This window comes from Protopterus annectens, chromosome 9.part0 (genome assembly GCF_019279795.1).
Source record: "Protopterus annectens isolate FY-2018-M chromosome 9.part0, PAN1.0, whole genome shotgun sequence".
Taxonomy (NCBI): Eukaryota; Metazoa; Chordata; order Ceratodontiformes; family Protopteridae; genus Protopterus; species Protopterus annectens.
In genome coordinates, this window is record NC_056743.1 from 1,030,472,273 (window position 1) to 1,030,495,983 (window position 23,711).

The following is a 23,711-nucleotide window of genomic DNA, read 5'->3' on the forward strand; positions in this document are numbered from 1 at the left end:
CATGCACCATCCATCTAAGAAAGTTCAACAATGTGCTGGTATAAAAGCAGACCTACAAGTGCCAAAATTCAGAGCTTTCTTTCTCTCTCTCTCTCTCTCCCTCTGTCTCTAAAAGGGAGGCTGTAATAAGGAAGCAAACTAGATTACAAAATTTGGATATTTATGTTTTAGGAAAAAAGAATGACAGGGGTAAATGGAATGCCCACCCTGGCCAAACATTTATATCCAGGAAGGAAGAATAAACACAAAAATGTTTAAGGGATGGAGGGGTGTTGTTCATAGGTTCATAGGCTGGTACTAGGCTATTGGCCCTAGGGCCTATACAAGCCTAGCCATAACAATTCCCTGGCTATTTCTTCCCATAACATTCACTTCCCTGAACCCCTGTCTAGCAGGGTGACTGACGTGATCCCCAGGGTAAATTTCCTATCTCCCATCCAGTCGTCAAGGTTCCTTTTGAAGAGGGATAAGGAGGCACTCTGCTTGACATGTATGGGCAGTCTATTCCAGAGTATGGGGAGTCTCTGGATCAAGAACCTATCCCCCCAGCATGTTTTGTTCATTGTGATGGCAAGGTTTAGGTCCCTGGAACATGTGGCTCTGATGGACTGGGATTTCTTTAAGTGTAGCATGTCCAACAGTTCTGGGTTTGACATGGCCTTGTATGTTAAGCAGATATCGCCTTTGAGTAGACGATATGCAACAGAGTATAGCTGGAGTTTTTTTAGTCGGTCAGCATAGGGCATCTGCTTTAGGCATGTGATTCTTTTAGTGAGGTGTTTCTGCAGCCTTTCCAATTGTTGCAGATGTCTTGTGCAGTACATACCAAACAGGCATTGTATTACTGCAACAGTGATCTATGTAAACATCTTCTGTTATAGTAAACATTCGCTTACACAATTGTACTGTGTTCATCATTAGGTCACTTTTGCAGTAGCCTAAGCTATATGAGGGAATTGTTAAAGCTTAGATTTCCAGGGAGAAGGATGGAGAATCAGAGTCTAGCAGCCCTTAAAAGAATTGATCTAGAAAATCCTTGAGCTTGGAAAATGAGTCAATCTTGCAATGCTTGTTGAAGGCATGAGAAAAGGATCAAGTAGCTGCCTCTAGAATAGATCTAGTGTCCAATCCTTTCCAAAACACCTTAGAAGTAGTTAAAAGCTCTGGTAAAGTGAGGATTAGGTTTCTGAAGGAGAAATATATTGTGTTGGGATTAACAAAATGGATGGAATGAAATAACCATTTAGAAATAAGTTTTTTGACACTGGTTGTCATGTTTTTCTTTCCGTCAAAAGAGATGATGAGCTGATCTGAAGCTCTAAAGTCTTTTGCTTTGTCAGTGTAATACCTGAGTAGTCGGTGGGCATCCAGATTATGTAGGGTTCTCTCCCCCACCTCGTTTTTAGTTTCAGAAAAGAACGCAAAGAGATTAATGCACTTAATTAAAGTAAATTCTGAGATTGTTTTAGGCATAAAGGAAGAATCATTTTTAAAGGCTACCTTGTCCCTACTAAATATAAGGAAGTGTTGAGTCACCATTATAACATATAACTTAGACATTCACCAAGCTGAAGTTAGAGCAGTGAGCAGTTTTCCATGTCAGAAACTTCAAAACAGCTTGATGAAGTGGTTCAAAAAGAGTTAAAATGAGCTTTTATTAGATATAGTTGAAATCCCAAGGGAAAGCCACCTGTTTTTGAGGTGGACTGACATGCCATGCTCATTTCAAAAATTTTTTCACTTGCAATAAGGAAGACAGGGAGATCTAAGTGGATGTAGGCAGAAATAGCTGAAAGATACATTTTAACACATAAGTACAAAAGGCCTGATTTGAGCAATTCACATATATATGGATAAACAAAAGATCGCCTGTCTAATATGAGTCCTGGTTGATCTTGTGATACCAACTATAAAATGTATTCATTTTGGCAAAATAGGATTGCTTAGTAGCAGGTTTTTTAGCCTATTTTAGTTCTGCACATCTGCAGAGAAAAGGTACCTTAGTGGAACTAAAATTCTATCATCCAAGCATTTGAATGAGGGTTCTGCAGGTTGGGGTGGATCAGTGATCCCTTGTCCTGTGTGAATAGATCTATTCTTTGCGAAAGGTTGTGGTAATTGCCCTTGCCATTTTCAACAGAAGATAGATCTAGTATTGTCCGGACAAAAGAAAGTTACCAAAATTATTTTTGGAGAGTCCTTTTCAATCTTTAAAAGAATTCTAGTCATCAGAAGGAAGGAGGAGGAAAAAGGCATACAGGAACATTCCTGTCCATGAGAAGGAAACCACATGTGTCTTCTACACCTTTGCATATGGTATCCTGGAACTGAATCTCTTTAACTGTCTGTTCTTAATGGAGACAAACAGCTCTATCTGTGGAGTTCCCTAGAGGCAGATAATCTCTTGGAAGAACATGGTTTGTAACATCCATTCATGGGATCTGCTCAACATGTCTGGTACTATGTTCTGCTCTGACGGAATGTAATTAGACTGAAGGGATAGATTGTGCTGAGTAATAATTTCCCAGACTAACATGGTTAATCTGCAGAGAGGGTAAAGACCTGGTTCCCATTTATTTATGTACCACATCACAGTGGTGCTGTCTGTTATTACCAGCAGATGTCCTGTGGTCTACAAATGGTTCAAGATCTTCTATGCATTTGTCAATTTAATTATTTCTTCGATGTGTATATACTTCTTCATGAGGTGATGGTCCCAATCTCTTTGTACTTTGAATCCCTTAGAAACTGCCCCCATCCAAAGACTGATGCATCTATGGTTACAGATGAGAAGAACATGGGGGGTATAGGGAGACTTGGATTCAGTATGGTCTCCTCTGCCCACCAGAAAATGTACTTACTGACAAAGTTCAGCACTGGAAGTGGGGGAAAGAGAGGATGCTGTTGCTGAATCCATTCTGTCTTCAGAAATCCCTGTATTTTTATTGTGTGTAGTCTGGCCAGTGGAATCATCAGGACAGGGGAAGCCAGGTGCCCCAGAATCCTTTGATAATCATTTACAGTAGTCACTGTTTGTTGGGAAAACTGTGAGAACTGGAGATGCAGTCTTTTCTGGTGATAGATAGTCCATCTGTAGGGTTGTTTCTAGAAGACAACCAATAAATGTCAGTCTGGAAAATGAGAGGAGTCTGATTCTCCAGACTGAGATGGAAACCTAGGTTTTGAAACTAATTTCTGACTGTTTTGAAAATAGTCTGAAAAAAACAGGACAACTTCCACAGAAGGAGAAGATGTGAATACATTGTAGTCTGCAGAAAGCAATTGCTGGGGCTACACATTTTGTGAATACCCTTGGCACTGTGGAAAGGCCAATGAGTAAAATAAGAGAACTAAAAATGTGAGCCAGATACAGAAAACCATACAAAGCATTTGAATGTGATAAAAGGTACATTTGTGGTCCAAATGTCACCAAAAAGAATAAAGGAGGGATAAGAGGAAAAAAGATCTGAAGCGTGAGCATTTTGAATTTTGGAACTTTTATGAATAAATTAAAGGACAGGTCCACTATAGGTTTCCAGCCTGCCTCTTTTTTGGATACTAGGAATATCCTTGAATAAAATCATTTGCCCTGTTGAGATTTTGGAACTAGTTTAGTGGTATGATAGCATATGGGAAAGAATGAGAGGAAAGAGATGAGTTTCATTTTCTGAATGTGGAGGAACTCCAAGATTTGGAGGAAAAGAGCTCTGATGCTACATGTACCCGTTCAATTTTATACTAGTTCTAGTATCCAAGAATTTATTGTAATTTGTTTCCAAACAGAGAAAAAGAGAGAAAGACTTCCAGCTAGATTTAGAAGATGGAAGAGGTTGGAAGAAAAAGCCATGCATTTTTCTTGGTCTGTGATTGAGTTTTGAGTTTCATCTCCTTTTTTCTTTGTATCTCCTTGCCAATTTTTCTCCTATACTTGCTTCACAGACTGTCGGGATTATGTAAAGGACTTCGTAAAAAAGGGCCCAAGTCTGGAAGGGTAGTTCCCATTGTACATTGGAATGAGTGACTGAAAAATTTTCTTGACCCCTTGAATAAGCTTTCTCCTTTCATCAAAACCTCAGCTGACAAGGTAATAGACACACTCTTTGTCCAAGGCAGCATTAAACATCTAGGCATTTACACCTTCAGGAAGATCCTGTAATCTAAGATAAATATATCTGCACATTATTGGAGCTTTTCTCCTCAGGTCTCCACTGAAAATGGGCTACTAGCCCAGTTGGACTAACCTGGTTAACAAATGTCAAATAAATAAAAATAATAAATAAAATACATCACTGACCTTGCTGCAGCTGCTATGGATGCTGCATCAGTTGTATCATATGAACACATTAAAAATGGTTTCTTATTCAATATACAGAAGAAATCATGCCTAGTGAAGTGTATTTATTTATATCTGCAAAAGTTAGAAACAGATATCTAGCCATATGATCCTGACAACTGACCATCCTAAAGGCTAGAGTAGAAGACCTTTCCATCCTTATCTAATAGCACAGTGTTATTAGTAGTTAACTGCTTGGAATTAGTGGTCTTGGCTAAGGAATTTATATCTAGGCCTGCCAAATGATTATGAAAGATAAATGTGTGGGATCAAGGTACTTTATAAATTCTATCTGGCTTTTTAGATGCATTAGGCCAACTGGCTGGAGAAGCACAGGCAGCAATGAAAGTGCCTTCCAGAAAACCATTGACATGGGTGAATGACATAACATTTATGGGTGTCTACTTGAATGAGTTCATAGTATTCTTTGTTGTTTAGACAATTTTTTCTCTTCCCATTAGATGACACCCTTCATCCTATATATGTTGCCTGAAAAGGATATTTCCTCTACAGGAGAATCGGATAACGTATTTTCCTTAGACTCTGACTCCAGAGAGTCAGGAGATGATACTTGGAAAGCATATTCTAGTGCTATCTCTACTACATTTAACTCATAGTCATTGTCAAAAGTAGAAGGAGATCTTTTCCTTTTTAAATGAGAAGAAGCTGTGGAAGCAGCCTGTAAGGAGAGAATGACTATGAAAAGCCCTTTGGCAAAACTGTATCATTCTTCCTTGGTCAATTTGAAAGACTGAGTTGAAGAAGGACAAAGATACTTAGTTTTTTTTTTAATTGTCTTTCTATGTATGCCTAAAGCTATAGGCCTAGTCAAATTTGATATATGGATTTCCATCCATGAGCTTATTACCTCATCCCTTGCTTGCATTAGAGGAATACCCTCCAGGCCTTCCAAGATCACAAACAATGTTCTCCCATCTCTGTAGCAGGTGTACTTCTAGTCCTAATGGATGTGCTATAATCACAGCCCTGAGTAGCATCCCTAAGAGCAGCACCACAGGATTTGGAAGAATTTAAAAGAGTCTGAGGACTCCAATAAGGCTACATCAGAGTCACCTTGTCAAGGACAGGGGAAGTCAGGCTTAAAGCAAAGCCACTATGGAAACTTCTTTAACAGATTTATTTTTCTTAAGAGTCAGCAAGTAGATCTCCAAAGTTCTAGAGCTAATGTCTACAGACATCTGAATAAGGGCCTTAAGCTGCTCCTTCTTGTGAAATTTGTTAAGGCTGTTAAGATGACTTCTTATGGTCTTAGAAGTAAAAGACAAACAGAGTCACAAGAGCAGATGTCATGTCACTCTCCTAAACAAAATAAGTACGCAGTGTTGGAATCATTATGAGTCTGTTTGACACACATACTTTTCCCTTTTGTACTAGATGTAAGAAAAACTTTAGACAAATTTTACATAAAAAATGGAAGAGAGGTCCCCTGTGGGTTACTTATCTGCCCAAACATTTGAACAAGCTGATGGCAGAAACACTGAAGTCGCAAGTCTGACTGAAATGTTCAACAGAAAAAAGTTGTGAATTTTGGCATGCATACATCTGCTTTTATGCCAGCTCTCGGACTTTTTCGGATGTACGGTGCACGGGGGAAGAACCCAAAAGCTTTTGTTTACTGGATAAACATCCAGTTCTTGGCAGGATACATCACATATAACTTTATGTTATTGCAGCAGCAATCTCTAAGGGTGAACATCTTAGCACAAATAGAAATGTGGAATAAAACATCAGTTATTTTTGTCTAGTTACTGCATATGGTAGACCGGGAATTATTATCAAGGTCCACTAGCTCTCTAACTGTGCATGAAATCTGCAAATAATATCCTGAAGACTTTGCTTTCACCTGGAAAGTCAACAAGGGGGGGGGGGAAACAAACCAAGTTATGGCATTAAAGAAGTAGCCCCCCTTTATGGCACAAATTAGTTGACAGCTTGGTATATTGTTGTGTCCCATGTATTATATACAAACCACATTTGTGCAGTAAGGGATGCATACTCTCTTTTTGTTTTCATCTATGCAAAGCATACTTCATCTTAGATATATCTCAATAAAACAACAGACTGCTGCTAAAGAAATTAAGTATGCATGACAGCTGCCAAAACCCATCATAAATGTTAATCTGAAATTCCCTCCATGGAAATGCTTCACATATTCCTTATATGATGTAAGAGAACAGCTTTGCAATTTTTTATTTAGCCTATAGTATTACAATGAATCACATAATTCACAGAAAATTATTTAGTTATTTATGGAATGCATTTGCAGTTTGATAGTTGGTCTTTGCATTTTTGTAGCTGCACTGCAGAGGGTCCGACAGTGAATGCTATTAAAGCTTAATTATTCAAACTGTTTTGAGTATCCACAACCACCACTTCCTGTCCTTCCAGTCTTTTTAATACTGCACAATAGCTGTGCATTTTATGACTGGAAGCAATATCTCCTTATACAGATTGTTAACAATAAGCCAATGTAGTCTAGTGGTTTATCAAGAAAGACATCAGATAGCATGAAAGGTGGGCATTAAGAGGTCTTTCAACAGATTGTGACAAAAAATGTTTCAGTAAGCAAAAAGGTACAGTAATTGTGCAAATATTTGATGATAGCTGAAAGAGCTAAGGACCACTTCACTCTAAACTAGTTCAACAATTTCAAAATCTGGTAAAAGTCCAATAAAAATGTCTGACTATGAATTTGATTTCCAGGTTTAGTCTTTAATGCTGAAGCCACTGATATACGAGAAATATATGGGAACATTCTGCTGACTATGACGTGGGGTGGGAGAGACTTAACAAAATACCTGGTAGGTCAGTCATACTAGGGTTGAACTTATGAACACCCATCAAGTTATCCAGTTCCTTTTAAGGGCAGACAGTGTGTCACACTGCTTAACTAAGACTTCCTACGTTGTAAAGAGACATTTCCTTCCATGAAGCTTGTTTTTGTATGATACATATGTTATGCAGGTTTTCCCTTAACTTTCATGTTATTTAACAGAAGTAATACTTAATAAATGCTGCAGAGTACAAGTTAAAATATCCAGTAAGGCAGCCATTTGTTCAGTTAATTAGAGCCACCAGACAGTGTTATCTACATTCTCTATTTTTCATTATGATTTATAAATGTTTACACCAGAAATCAACAAATGAATACATAAATTTAACAGGTTACACCACATAAGCTTTTTTGTTATTTGCAGTTCTCATTTTAGTTCAGTTAATAATGTACTGCTTGCTGCAACCGATAAACATCATAATTGTTATACTATTTATATTATTTATCTCATATTCTAAATCTGAACTTATTAGAATAAGGGGAAAATGAAATACGCAAAACTGTGTTACACAATTTGCCCCATACCAAGGATATGTGGAAAGATAAACAGGAACTTCTATGAGACACAAGTTGGAACACTGAGCTTGCACCTTACTTTATACACAAGGCAAACACACTATTTTTTATTGCTGTATTATTTTGCCTTTGCTGTCTAGCAGTACAGATGCTTCAGTTCTTTTTAACATCAGTTATTCAGTGTTTTATACATATTTGTTCATGTGTTTATCTGGAAAATGTCAACACAAAATGTATAGTGAGAGGTTGAAATGAAAAAGACAGGAATATGATGTAACATGGCTACAACAAATGGATGAATGAATGAATAAATACATAAATAAATAAATAAATGAAGGAATGAATGAATAAATAAATAAATAAATAAATACTAGAGGCAAAAGTAGGCAAAGTACAACCAAAATGAGTAGGTTCTACAATCAGCATTAATTTGTGTTTATACAAGTAATAACTCACCATATGAACATGGAAAATGAAGCACGTGGAATAATTGCAATAATTAGCCAAGTGCCGCATAATTAGATGTCAGATGCACACAGGAAAAGATGCGAGCATGTTACCAGATGCATGTCACATAAGCCACAGAGTACAAACTAAGTTTTATGGCAACAAAAATCCCCCCCAGCAGAAGGGCTACAAATGTCACATTATTAATAACATAAATGAATTTAAAAGGTTACAGAAAAGCAGATAATGGTCTCTATGGTGAGATTATATATATATATATATATATATATATATATATATATATATATATGGGTCTAGGACACATGCTCGACTAGCATATGTCCGAATCACAAAATATCGAACACACATGTACAAAAGCGCTTAACATCGAAAAGTGCTTCCGTGTATGTGTAGTTCAAAAACAAAAATCTACATTTTTGTAGGGGGGCTTCACCCCCTGCACCCCCCACACCCCCCTACTTTATTATTCTCACTCTGAGATCGCACTACAGTGGGGAAAAGGGAATTTTCCCTTACCCGCACTGTAGTCCGATTTACGAAACAGGCACACATACACAGAAGCGCTTATCGATGTTAAGTGCTTTCGTGTATGTGTGTTCGATATATATATATATATATATATATATATATATATATATATATATTATATTATATTAAAAGCTATCTGATTAAAGGTTTCTAATAAAATTTTATTATATTTGATGCATCTTTAATTGTATGTTTAAGCGATAGTCCTCAGAAAGTTGAGCTATTTTGGCGATGTTAACAGCACAGGTGTGCAGTATACAAGGCAGTCTTTTCTGGTTACTGTCATCTGTGGTGGATGTAGGTTATACAGCTGCAAAATTCCTGGTTACTTTGCTAGATAGTACACTGATGTTACAGCAGAAGTATTAGATCACACAATTAAACCATTTAGGATTAAAATAATTAAATATTATGAAGTTGTTGTAGTCATGCTCCACCCATTCCATGTTTAAAACAAGATAAATAAATAAATAAACATGAAAGCAAATGACTAAGAAGTATACTTACTAAGATACCCAGTACCAGCCAGGATTTGTCTGGACATATTCACGAACTGGATCACTAGGATACAAAAATAAAATCACATCAGAGATTTCTTTAGCTCATGTGTTTCCATGAGCATGTTCACAAACAATGGACCCCAAACATTACTTTTCCAAAGAAATGCAATACTAAAAAATGAAATACTAACCAAGGAAGTTGTAAGGTTGTCCACAGAGTACTTGGAAATGGCGCAATTCAATGAAAGGTTCAGTCAAAAGCAAAAATAATGAAATACATGAGGCTGCATTGCAGAATGGAAGACTATGTTGGTGTGACCATGAAAGTGGTTAATTTGAAACAAGGATAGGAAACAGTGCTTGTGTGTGGAGGGTTGTATGGCAGGAAGTCCTCGACCTGAAACTTACATTTTTGAGAACCGTATTTTATCTTTTTAACACTGCAGCATACCATCTATGGAGTACTTTTACATGCAATTTATTGACAACAGCATACAGTACACTGCAGATATGCAAATCAGCCACTTGACATCAGTGGCAGTGCTCATATAATTCACAAACAGCTATACTGTATATGTCTGTGCAGTTGCAGTTGGGCAATCCAGCAAAAAAATGCAAACACACATCAACCTATGCATACACAAAGGTACTCACTGTATTACTAAAATGCATTTGCTGCAACTTTCATTTCAGTCTTATACTGTTTATATATCAAGAGATGTTTAGTTCCATTTAGGATCACAGTAGTTATAATGAAACTGAGCCTCGAGGCCATTTCTGCCTAGCCAATATCCACCCTTAGGAGGCCTTGTCTCCCTTTTCAAGGATGGCCAGGCCAGTCATACCAGGTATGAATTTATGAACATCCATCCCGTTGTCCAGTTCCTTTTTAAGGGCAGACAGTGTGTCACACTTCTTAATTTGGAAAGGGAGTTTGTTCCAGAGAAGGGTTAGGTACTGCATGACAAATCTAGCCCTCCTCTTAATCTTATTTATTTGTTACACTAGACTTACATGTCTGACCCTGGTGTTACCTGAACTGTTTGATTTATTTAGGTATAAGTGTTATAGGACTAATGGATCCATTATAGCTCTATAAGCAAGACACAGGTCACCCCAAAGGAGACTATATTAAACTGTGTATAGAGATAGTCTTTCTTTGTAGTTCAGATCTTTTAGGCCCATGATCTTTTTAATTATGAAGCCTTGGTGTCTTTCCAATTGTTTGACATGTGTAGTCAGGTGCATCCCAACGGTGGCACTCTACTCAATGATGGGTCAAATAAAAGAGGAGTACAAGGAGGTGAGGACCTCTTTTGACCTGAAAGAAACACCTTTTGCTATGAGCTATGCAAGGTAAAAGAATTCCCAACCACATTTGCAGCAGGCAACGAGCTTTCAGCCCATTTTTTGTACACTAGTTACTTGCAAATGTAAACTCCTGCTGAAGGGCATGTATGTTAGTGGGGAACGTGATGACAACTTCCAGCTTACAATCTTTCTCGAACTCTGTTAACCAAAGATACTCACTGGATAAGTGGAGGTCTCAGAAGTAAATGCCAAACACCAATGGTCCCAACACAGATCCCTGCAGAACTCCACTGGTCACCCTCATGCTCTCAAGGGAGACACCCTGTCATCTTATTTTGTGAGTTCTGTCGTCACCCAAACACACAAGGATTGATTTTGAACTCAGTTTGCTTATTATATCTGCACATGGTTTGGTATTGAATACGTTTGACTGGTCAAGTTATGCTGTGGGGATAGCTTGTCCACAGTCTACAGTTTGAGTAACCCTCTTAAAGTAGTTTACAAGATTCGGTAAATCCAAAAAGCGAGGTCCTTGTCAGCGGACAAAACCAGACACAAAATAAAAACCTTAACGCGTTTTATTTTGAAACCAAGACGTTTTCGCCACGGCAATCCGTGGCCTCTTCAGAGGTAAAATAAACAATTAAAACTCACACTCCATTAATAACAAGGCAAATAGGAAGTGACATCTTCGAATTTCCTCAGAGCAGCAATCATCTTTTAAAAAGACAGTAGTCACATACAGTATAAAGCTACAATTCTCCATGTTAATTAATACGATAGCTAGTGTGTGAACTTTATATAAAAACATGTACCATTAAGGACTAGGGGAGGTCCTTTTTCACTGATTTTAGAAAACAGGGAGCTAGAATGGCAGTTACGCCTTGACGCATTTAGGGACCCAGGCTTGAACAGCAACTGTAATATAGCCCCTGTTTTAAAGCTAAAAAGTTACTTTAGGTAATTTATACTTAACCTGCTGTCAGTGTCCTGTGAAAAACAAGGTAAAAAACAGGGTAAACAGGGTAGACCCTTTAGCCTTTAGTAAGCGTACAGGAACACATAAAATTATTAGAAGTTAAAATATCTTATACTAGAGATAAAAGGACATAGTAATAAAGTTTTTTTTATACTCTATAGAAGCGACCTGTTAAAATAGGTTCAATATAGGTCCTTTTTGACGACATTATCATGTTGTAACAACAGTTAATTTAACCTTCCTGCAAAGGTATTTATACATACACACATTGCAGGTATTCCTGGTAGTATAGTTGGTCCTGTTAATAAAAGTTGTGGTTAACTAATTATTATTCTTTATGTTTATTTTTATTTATTTGTATTTTTTAAGATTTATTTTAGACATGTTTTTATATAAAGTTCACACACTAGCTATCGTATTAATTAACATGGAGAATTGTAGCTTTATACTGTATGTGACTACTGTCTTTTTAAAAGATGATTGCTGCTCTGAGGAAATTCGAAGATGTCACTTCCTATTTGCCTTGTTATTAATGGAGTGTGAGTTTTAATTGTTTATTTTACGTCTGAAGAGGCCACGGATTGCCGTGGCGAAAACGTCTTGGTTTCAAAATAAAACGCGTTAAGGTTTTTATTTTGTGTCTGGTTTTGTCCACTGACAAGGACCTCGCTTTTTGGATTTACCGTTTTTTTTCGTTTTCTTTGTAGTTTACAAGATTCATTAGACAGGACTTACCCTTGACGAAGCCAGACTGCTTCAGTTCAAGTCTGACAGGATTTTTAATATCATAGTTAATTAGGTCAGTTATGATATGTTCCATATACTGGTCAGTTTATGGCTGGGACTCCCTTTCTCCATCCTCCATCTGGCCGCACAGTACCAATGATGTCAGATATCTGACCTCTCACATTTAAACTGTGTCCACACTCTGATATACTTGTATTTATTTGTTGAATTATTTAACCAGATATTTCAGCTAAGTAATAAGGCCCCTTTACAATGATAACCATGTGAAACCACCCCCACAGTTCAACAGTAAACATCAAATAAGCATAAAATAAATAAATAGCAACTGATAAACATCAACAAATACAGCATAAAAATACAAGTATTCTAAATTGATTTTGGAATACCTTAATGGAAGGAAAATAATCAGATGCACACAGAGCAAATTCATGATGTTGAAAAAGGATTCGCCACCCATATTTCTGAGTGTGCAAAGTCAAGCCGGCCCTATGCAGAGAACTATGTACTGCACTCCCTACTTATTAAAAACAACTGTGGTGAATAAAGGAGATTTCCATTTTGCAGCAAAGTTGAAAATTCAGTCTATGTGTCCCTCGGTCTTGTAGCTTTTAAAATAATGGCCTACTGCACACTATATTCACACTGAGCAATTTAGTGGCATCTTACCTACTATGTCATTCTAAAGGAAAGGCATACGTGTTATGTTTAAAATGTAACAGGTAGGGTTTAATACAGTACTTGGGTAAAATATTTTCCTCACTCTTCTGATTTCTGTTGCTTTATGAATGAAACAATGAATTAATTGGGAAATAAACTGACTTTTTTTCTAAAACTGGAAGGAAGTTCACTTACTGATATGTAAGAATTGCTTTTATGGCACTGTTTAAGCTTTACTTGTATCATTCTTCAGAACAACTTCTAGCTAATGTTACTTTCTGCAGCATAATCCTGGCTGATATGGAGCTGCATAATACATTTTCTTATTCTGATACAGACTGAACTAACAAAGGGTACCTCATGAGTTACAATGAGTTAATGAGTTTCAGCTCATTACTGTAAAATACTGCATCACAATACTAGTTCCTCTTACTTGTTAAGAGTTTAAGCAGCAAGCCTCCAAAATTAGAACTGAATTTTATAATAAATGAAGTCCAATATTCTGATAGACTTACCAGAAGGTGAAGAGGGCCACAATGCTAACTGTGATAAGAAGCTGGACCATTAGAACTGCATAGACCTAAAATGCAGAAATAGCTGTTATAGCATGAAAGTAAACAAAATATAAATTGTGGTAGAGGAATGAGCAGTTATTTGCTACAGATTAGCCGCTGTATCTATTGAAAGGATAATTACGGTCATACTACTAGTTACATCTCATATTTCATATAATTCTGTTTTATTTTTTATGCATTACTGATTCATCTTCCAGTATATATTGCAGGAGACATACATACGACATGAGATATACAGAGGATATTCATTCCTACCAATATGCTTTCAATTCTTGATAAAAAAGTCCTCGGTTAAACAACACAGAAATATCCAATGCCTCTGTTATTTTTGTTAATGCTCCAAGGATATTGAGCCATTACTTACTTTTGCATACCATGTGCATCCTAATATATTCACCAGACATGATAACTGTCACTAACATTTTAATTCATACTATTTTTTCCCCAATACTTTTTAACCATAATGCAGAAAAATTGTGCTTTTCTTTCTTACTGAAGGACTGTTGAAGAATTGCTGTGCATTCCATTTTCACAGGCACTCAGAAAGCCATCTAATTCTTATAGTAACAACACAATTTTTTTCATAATTAACATGTTTTCTTATCTTTCAATTAGTTCTGAAATTAATCTTACAAATAAGTACAATGCAACAACTGCAAGCATGATCCTGAATTTTCATTGGCTGTGTAACTGATTGTATCTGAAGCATCTAAGGAAGTTGATCTAACTACTAATATGAGCTGTTATGCAAGCAATAATGCCTAACAGGGTATGTGTTACTGAGTAAATAACACCCGCCCGGGGAGCTATCTCTTAGAAGGGCATTATTTACACAGTTACAAGCACCCTGGATGGCATTATTGCACTTAGAGAATAGGCTGTCTGTAAAATTGCTGTGCTTTACTTACCTTCGTACCTTTTTAAATTATATTATTTTATATATATTTTTGACGTAAAATAGTTCCTCCCCCTAATGCTTCAAACTTGCTGTAGTATGCATAAATGGTGTTGGATGAACTCTTCTACATCTAAAATGTAACATTTTCAAAAATATCCAGATAGTTACTTAAATTTTTGGTCCCTTGCTCCTAAAATGCATAGTTTGTTGCCAGTTATTGGAGACTGAAGTCACTAAATACTGACATACACTGAGTTTCAGACTTTATTTTCTTCAGAAAATTCATGCTAACACAAATCCTGTTATTCAAGCAACTCTGTAATATTATGACAGCAATCTATAAAATGTATCCCTATTTTTGAGCCTTTATTCACCCTTTCGTTTAGGATTTATCCAGATTTCTTGAGGTAAAAGTTTGAGAGGTATGCATACCTCTTATCTGCTGCTGCCAGTGGTTGATTGATCTCACTGTGTCACACACACACACGCACACACACACACACATACACACACACACACACACACACACACACACACAGAAACACACGTGCTTCAGAAAATTCCTGCTAACACAAATCCTGTTATTCAAGAACTTGTAATTTTATAACAGCAACATCTGTTTCTATTTTTGAGCCTTTGCCCCCCCCCCTTTATTTAGGCTTTATAGAGATTTCTTGAGCTAAGAGGTCAAGAGGTATGAAAACCTCTTAACCACTCCTATTACTACTGTTCAGTCAGTCTCACTCTCTGTCTCTCTTCTTCCCCACACACACAAACACACTTTCACTTTCATGTATGCATGCAAGCAAGCATACACACACATGCAGACAGAAACAAACACGCACACACACGCACACACACACCTGCACACATACTTTACTTTCTTTTTTCTTATGGTTCTTTTACTTTTACACTCGCTAAACAGCAAAAGCACTGCTTAACGAGTGTAAAATAATGGTGGCCATTAGGTTACTTTTAGTCCAAGCTTCAAGGCAGCTTAATATGCTAACGTAAAGAGGCGGACATGAGTTCCAGAAGGCATTACCTGTAGATTAACAGCCTGCTGGAGAACGTTCGTTCTCCAATTAGAGTGCCAGTGTACATTCTCTAAACAGTAGTTATAGAGATCTGTAGGACTATGAAACCTGCAATCCCATAATCTGATACAGCTTTTGTCTGTACTGTAAATATTTAAAAATGCCAAAAAATACAATTCTATAACTAGTAACCTCTTGTGCCCACAAGCCCTCAAAACAGTACATACAACTAAAATAACAAAACTAAAATGATTCATGCACTCTAAATTGGACATCTTGTCCCATTAGGCATGGAAGAACTAATCCTGCAGTAGTTTCTTCTTGTGCCCAGTGGCTCCATCACCAACCTTCTTATAGACTATCAGGCCACACAAAACCTGCATATAACTTTGCAACAGTTACTGGCCCGTCACATAGACTACAACAGAATCAACTGTGGGGAGTTGTAATTGAACAGGTCGGAAGATAACAGGCCTTATTGTTTCACTTCTTTTACATACTATCATATATTCTCATCATATTACTGCATACATTTGAGAAGCAGTGAGGCATAACCCACCAAAACAGAGAATGTGCTAACAGAATGTCACATTCAGATTATTGCCATACTTAAGGAATGGTGCCTACTTTCTAGAAGAAATCAGGTTAATTCTTGTGATGATTGTTTTGCATTTTCCTCCCATCCTGATGCAGCACAAAAAAACATCTTAAATATGGGTCAGACACACATCATGAACAACAATAACATTAACAATACACCTTAACTTCAGAGATGTGAAATTCTTTCAGAAGAATTGTTGGTGTAAATGACCATCTCTATAAATTATGTGTCAGACTCAGAACCATGCTTTTTTACAATGCATCTACTTTAAACATTTCAACTCTCTCAGTCTGAGAAGGTTTAACATTAAATGTGTCTGTACACTCAACTATCTTTCCTTCCTTCCTTTCTGCACCCCAGAAGTTCAGTGGTTGATCTGCTTTGCGGTTCCAGGGTCTTGGATTTAATTTTGACCTTCATTCACTGTCTATGTGGCATATGTGTGTTGTCTCCCTGCTAGTGTGGAATTTCTCTGGGTATTCTGGCTTCCATCTAACTCCCAAAAAGCATTGTGTCCTGGGCAATGGATGAAAAGGGTCTGAGATTGACCGCTTCACTTATCTAGTTAATAAATAAATAATATAAAATTAATAAACATTTTCTTTAAACATTAGCTTTGCTGAATGTGTTTTAAATACTACATATTATAGAATCAATGGTCCACATTAACTTACTGAAAAGCAATGTACTGGAAGTCTTAATACTGAAAGTGCATTGCTGTAATGTCCACATGCTGAAATGTTAAAATATTTAAATCAAAACACCTACTCCCCCTACACTTGCTGGAACCATGTTAGCACTTGTTTTATTCACGAACAGATGAGTGATACTATTTGCTGACTGTCTGCTTACTAAGTCTTCTGAGTTCAACATTGTAAAGTTTCAACATCTTGACATTTGAGGAGTTTACATTCACTATTATAACTTTCAGTATTCTACTATTCAATGAGATGTGACATACCCTCGAATCACTGCTATAAACACTGGATTTTATTCCGTTTTTGTGTACATAGTTATAATTTTGACAAGATAAACTAATGTTTCTAACAGTAAAACAGCTGTTGAACAGCATCTGACTTAGCTGCTTTAATCTATGTAGGCCTAGTGTAGGATTCAGATCTACTAATATCTCAAGTGTAAATTATGTGAATTGAACAGCAGTCATTTTTAATAAATGTGGGACTGTAGTGCAGACCTAGTCAGTACTACTCCTTCAAACACACCTGTTGTCCCTTATTTTATATTGCATGGAAGTTGGCTAGGATTCAAAAAAAAATTACCATGAGGATGAAGCCCAGCATGGCATTCTCCCCCTTGCAGTAAGCCTTTCAGATTCTGACTGCCCCTGCCACTGAGGTCTGCTGCTATTAGGTGCTTCTGCACAGAAGATGGTCTCATGGGTAGTGCTGCACGATAATGTGACAATTCAGGGGAGTGGCTAATGCTAATTAACTATGTGCTCTCTCCCAGAAATGTCATCTCCCAATTTACCTTGACATTTGGCGGTGCAAAATTTCAACAGTGGAGGACAAAGCGAATGCTGTCAAAAGATGGCAGTCATCAATTAACTCCTATAAAAGCAGCTGCATTACAGGAAGATTACTAAAGACACTGGGATGGGGTGTATGTTACTATCTGTATATGTGTGGACATAAACATTCATATCTGTAGGAGCAAGAATGAATCTGCATGAATATATATGTGTGTGTGTGTGTGTGTGTGTGTGTGTGTGTGTGTGTGTGTGTGTGTGTGTGTGTGTGTGTGTGTCTACCTGTTATTATTGAAATGTTATGTACCAAAGATCACATCCACAAGACAACTTCACCGAAAACTTTATTTTAATGTAAACCCGAATCACCAAAATTTTACTCTGGGAAATGAACCACTTGGCCACCATGGTGAATTTTGCCCTTTCCCCCACTATAGTGCATTCTCAGAGTTGGTATATTTAGTTAGGGGGTGTGTGAAGAGCACAGCCTCCCACATGGGGATGTGTAAGGGATGAAGTTCCCCACTTGGGTGGGTTTGATTTGCTTCCATTCATTTGTTTGTTTTTCATCGTGGCCAAGTTGTTAGTTTTCCGGAGTAAAACTCCGATGATTCGGGTTTTCATTAAAATAAAGTTTTCAGTGAAGTCATCTCATGGATGTGATTTTCAGGTAAGAGACATTTTGATAATACAAACAGACCCATGTGTGTCTGTATTTGTGAATAAGAGTAGGAAGGTGTCTATGCCAGTACAGTGCAAGTGCCAGTAGGGAGAACACTTTGTTGTCAGATCTGATACGCTTAAGCTATAACTACAGCTTGATTCAGAGTCATGCTAATGAACCAATAATGAAGTCTTTCCCACTGTGGATGTAGCTGTCACTGAATTGCATTTCCTTACCATCATGGTAACTGACTACCTGTTACAGGCAGTTAACATAATCAATGAGCCTTTTTATAAATTTCCGGGTTTTAATCCTTTTTATTGATTGTCTGTACTTCTAATCACAATACTGCACAGATGCTGTTGTTGGATGTATTTACACCGCTACAAAAAAAGAGAAAAAAGAAAGAAAGAAAAACCTTTCATTGGCAGAGTGATAAGACAACATTACAGCAACAGACATGTACAGCCAGGGCTCATCAACATTTGCTTCACTTAACTATTGCAGTCTGAGGTGGCTGTGTCTAAATGGAACACCACTAAAGATGTGCACTCCAACTGCTCTAGAACTGCCCTTCATTTTATAGCATATAAAAGTGGGACACGACTCTTTACATAAATCAAAATATCAGTTCAGTGATGTCCAAATGTTGTTATTCTGCATTCTTTATTTGTTCGTTGTGTGGCATTATAAGAAAAAGAATTCCAAATTACCTTTCTAACAAACATCCTACGAACACTCTTGTCATCCCAGCTGAAGGTTGTTAGCATCTCTGTATCACCAGAGTAACCACCACTCCCATAGCCGGGGCTGCTGCCTACAAATACAAAAGAGATATTCATGTTCATAAACGCAAAGAAACAAAAATACTTACAGCAGCTGATGTCTGAAATATTGCAGGTAAAATGGCTGCCTGTACACTGCACTGCTTATTCATACGGTTGTACTGTTTCAGTGACCTTGATATCTGAGCTACAACAATTACTGTCATCATTACCACATTCATCATTTAGATTAAAGTGAAACTGAAGTTCATAACAATGCTACAGAAGTATAAAATAATACCACTGTTTAGAGCCTTCTTTTTTTATGCTTTTTGCCCTACTGTCTGTTGATCATAAGCTGCCTCCTGCTGAATCAGCTTGTTTGAGTTCCATCACTGGGGCAAGGGTTGACTGGGAATGGTCATAATTTACATAGCTATTAGGTGTGGTCAAGGACTTTTTAGAGATAGCCTAACTCCCTGCATGCAATGGGTTGACTGCAGAGACCATCCCCTCAAACACTTAGCAATGGTTTTCACGGTCCCCACCAGGGAACTCACACTAATTTTCATGGCCCCAAGTATGTGGAACCTTCCCAACCACCAACCCTGGGGCAAAAAAACAAGCCATGTCCCTTCACTTCTCCCCCTCCCCCTGCCTGCCTAAATCTTTCAGTGCCAGCACTGCATAAAGGGACACCAATTGGTTCCATACTGTATTACTGTTTTGTCCCACTCCAGCTAACTGTAAGACAAACGTAGCCAGACCAGCACTAATTATCATTTGCTTGTTCATCCAGATGGAGGGGTGAAAGAAGTCAGCAGTTTATGGCTGTTATAAATGTAAAAGGAAGGATTTTCTTTACTACTTTACCAACTATAGACTGTTGGCTTTTTTGGCTGTCATAAATGTAAAAGGAAGGATTTTCTTTACTTTTTTACCCAGTATAGACTGTTGGCTTCTATGACTGCTATAAATGTTAAAGGAAGGATTTTCTTTACTGCTTTACCCAGTATTCCTAATTCCACTAAAATCACTGACAAACACACAAGCCCATGCAGAGGCCAGACCTATACATTCCTCTACATGTATTGTCTCACAAGGATTCCTGTCCAAACAAATGCCCTACAATGACCGCCTCAAAAGCCTCCAGCTTTACTCTGTAGCATATCGCCTATTCCAAGGTGATCTCTGCCTAACATATAAAAGCTATGTCAAACTCAGAGGTGTTGGACATGCTACACCTAAAGAAATCCCAATCCCGCCAAGCTACATGCTCTAGGGACCTAAATCTTGTCACCACAATAAACAGGATATGCTGGAGGGATAGATTCCTGCCCCAGAGACTTCCCATTCTCTGGAACAGGCTACCCATCTATGTCAAGCAAAGCTCTTCATTAGCACTCTTCAAGAAAAATCTTGATGAGTGGATGGGAAATAGGAAATACACCCCGGGGATCACTTCTGTGTCTCTGCTCGACAGTGGAACAGGAAAATAACTTTCTTGGGTGGCATAGGCCAGGGAACCTTGTTGGCTGGGCTTACGTAGGCCCTTGCCCGATAGCCTAGTACCTACCTATGAACCTATGAACCATTGTTATAGAACTCCAACAATTATCCCTCCAGTCTCCACCAGGGGGTGCTTTGATACAGCTCCTAGTTCTCACCCCCACCCCACCCCACCTTACCCTTATCTGGGGTACTACCTGAATGTGGGATTCTGTAAGCAAAACTTCTTTTTTTTCTTTAAACCTTTATTGTACATATTGTACTACACTATTCATAGGTTCATAGGTGATTACTAAGCTAATGACACAAGAGCCTTTACAAGCCTACCCAATAATACCTAGGAATGACAATATTTAATTTTAATTCCACAGATATGGGTTTTGGTGTTGGAGCCCTGAGTCATTATGGGTTTTGGTACTGGTGCCCTGAGTCATTTTACAGACTGCCTCTGTCTATAAGGGTCATGGGCAGCACCTCGAGTGAATTTATGGTTCCTTATCCATTTATCAAAATTCTTTTTGAAAAGAGTGAGGGTCGGGCTTTATTTTATGAAGATGGGAACTTTATTCAATAGATGAAGTAGCCTTTGGAATACAAATCTGTCTCTCTATCAAGTTCTGTTAAGAGTCACAAATAAGGTTTAGGTCCCTGGAATGCATAATCTTTATATATTTTTTCTTCATATATGTCTTCCAGTTTATGGGTGTGTAGTTGAAGTCACCCATAAATATGGTGTGAGGCTGAATGTTAAGACATTCCAGTAGATTTAGAGGAGGTGTGGTTTTTCCAGACTCATGTTAGGGGATCTGTAGCCAGCAACAATATGATAGTGGGTCTCACCTATGATTAGTCTGGCATGGAGCAGCTCAAGTGAGTCATGTTGCTGGACCAGTCTAGCAGTGTACATGTCCTTTATGAACACTGAGACACCTCCTCCCTTTGTTTTATCCTGAGTTGAGGGGTATCAAAATGTACAAAAGGCATTGTAGCCTTTATTAGCCAGGGTGCTTTCTATGGTTCTGAACCAAGTTTTTGTGACTGCACATTATGTCTGCATTCTCCAGGCTGCATAGTGTTTCCAAGGAGTACAGTTTTATATTTAAACTCCTAGCATTGAGCAGTAGTACCTTTAGGTAGTCATGAGTGATTTTTTTGTTATGATGGAGGGTTTAATAACTTGGCATAGCCTAAAAAAGGGCAGTATAGGGAAGTTTTTGCCAGTATCTGGAAGACAAGTGGTGACAAGTGCAAACCATCTCTGGCAAAGCATCATGGTTTGTCAATCATGTCTCCTCAGGCTGACAGACATTGGCTCTCCTTGTTGTGACACCTGAAACTAAGGCAATTGTTGAAGTAAATCATTTTTGCTAGTACTCTGCCATCATCACTGGTGAAGGTAGGACGCTGCTCATGGCTAGATTTATACCAGCCTGGGACACATATTCAGAGAGCTCAATCATGCCTCTCTTCATATAATCCAGTGAGGTATGTCTTATGTCGTTTATGCCCACATGGACTATGACCATGTCATACTGGTACTTGTGGTTTAAAGACCTAAGTGCATGCGTGATCTGGTGGATCCTGGCTCCAGAAAGACAGTTCACTGTGATCTTCTCCTTGTTTAGCCTGGTAAGGGGGGATATCAATATGTCTTACAATGGAATCTCCAATAACTAGAATGTTTGGCTATGTGGTGTGTGTTGACTTATGGGCTTGAAAGCAGGGCTGCTATGATTTTCAGAGTTGTGTATTTTGTGAAGTGCTGTCTTTTTTGAGTGTGGGCAGGGCCACTGAGAGATGCTTTTATGAGGTTTTGGAGGTTTGGGTAGATTACAAGTGAGTACCTCCTCATATGTGGGTCTATGTGTTTGTTCCTTAGTGTTGGTACTGAGTGCTTTGGAAGTAATGCTAACAACTGGTTTGCATTTTTTGTGTGTATGTGAGAGATTTGCCTCCAATGACATTGTGTATCTACATCTCTCACACCCTGAGTTTGTCTGTTCTAAAATTAAATGGTTGTCAGTGACATGATGCAATTACTGCACCACCTCAGAATGCCCATCTCCACCAGGCCAGGAACACAGATGACAGGGAAGTGCCTATCCATTATACCAGATACTTAGTAGATGGGAAGAAGTAGGGAAGAGTCACTTAGAGGTCTAAGTGAGAGAAGTATACTATTAAATTATCTGCAGTGGTACTGCTCTCTGCACAAATTGGCAGGTCTTTGAGCAGCTGTGAATAGTGGGAGAGTAGGAAGACCATTTTCCTATACAGAATTTTAAACTGGAAAGGTTTGCTTATATACAAGGTACTGGTAACCACAACTGGCTGATGCACAAAGGGCCTTTATACCAGCAGTATGAAACACTTTTACACAGTTAAGCACTCAGGCCAAGCAGATAAAGAAACAATAAGCCTTCTGTCATGAAAGGAGATGCTGCCAGCCCAGTTAACTGGAAATTTGTAAATAATTATATGTCATTTGTGAATATTAACATGATTCATATAATATGTTTGTGCTACAGATGTATTAGAGCTGAATATCATGTAAGATGGTTTGTACAGACGTGTGCTGAAGAAGTGTTGTTTGAAATGTATCCAGAGTGTACCGTACTGGAAAAGAACAGAAATGTATATACACTATTGTAACTGTTTAAGTGTATATGTTTTAACTAGGGAAACTGGAACACAGGAGGTTATATTGCAAAACTTCAGGAAAATAGCTGAAATTAAATTACTTTATGGCTGCGCCATTAAAAAAAGTGTTATATTTCAGTTTCAGTGCAGCAGGAGGCATAATGTCTGTACTAGAAACGTTTTCTGTATTGTCTTTAAATGTGGAGGAATGTAATTTACTTTACAACTTCCAGGATCTGCAAAGATCTGAGGGGAAGCCCTTATGTATGTATTTTCACTGGTAGATGCTAAATACTGCTAGCTTCCAGCAGCAGGGGGAGGGGTTTCCTGGGATAGAGTCAGATGACAAGAAATTAGGTCATTCTGCAAGCTATCCCAGCAGTAATATTTTAGATAATAATTTGGGAAGTCTCTGAGAGAGAGATAGCATTCTGTATTTTCTCTTTGACCTGACAACATCAAGATCCACTCACCACATATGTCTTGCTGCTCTAATTAAGTAAGTATACTAGGGTATAGTAATTCTCTTAGCTATAGTTAGGAATATAGTGAAGCATAGTTTAGATGTTTTTATTTATTTATTTGAGACTGTCCTGCAATGTTGTTTAAAATATTTCCTGTGATTTTGAACTCTGATATCA

General features: G+C 37.9%; 1 protein-coding gene across 1 annotated transcript in view; it reads right to left on the reverse strand.

Annotated features, from left to right (window-relative positions):
* FAIM2 (Fas apoptotic inhibitory molecule 2) overlaps positions 1–23,711 on the reverse strand; it is a 257,188-nt gene that overhangs the window by 104,905 nt on the left and 128,572 nt on the right. The window contains exons 3-5 of the mRNA XM_044083822.1: positions 18,871–18,974; positions 13,409–13,473; positions 9,207–9,260 (exon numbers count right to left, since the gene is read on the reverse strand). Coding sequence (XP_043939757.1) covers positions 9,207–9,260; positions 13,409–13,473; positions 18,871–18,974 — 223 coding nt within the window. The remainder of the gene's footprint in view (positions 1–9,206; positions 9,261–13,408; positions 13,474–18,870; positions 18,975–23,711) is intronic.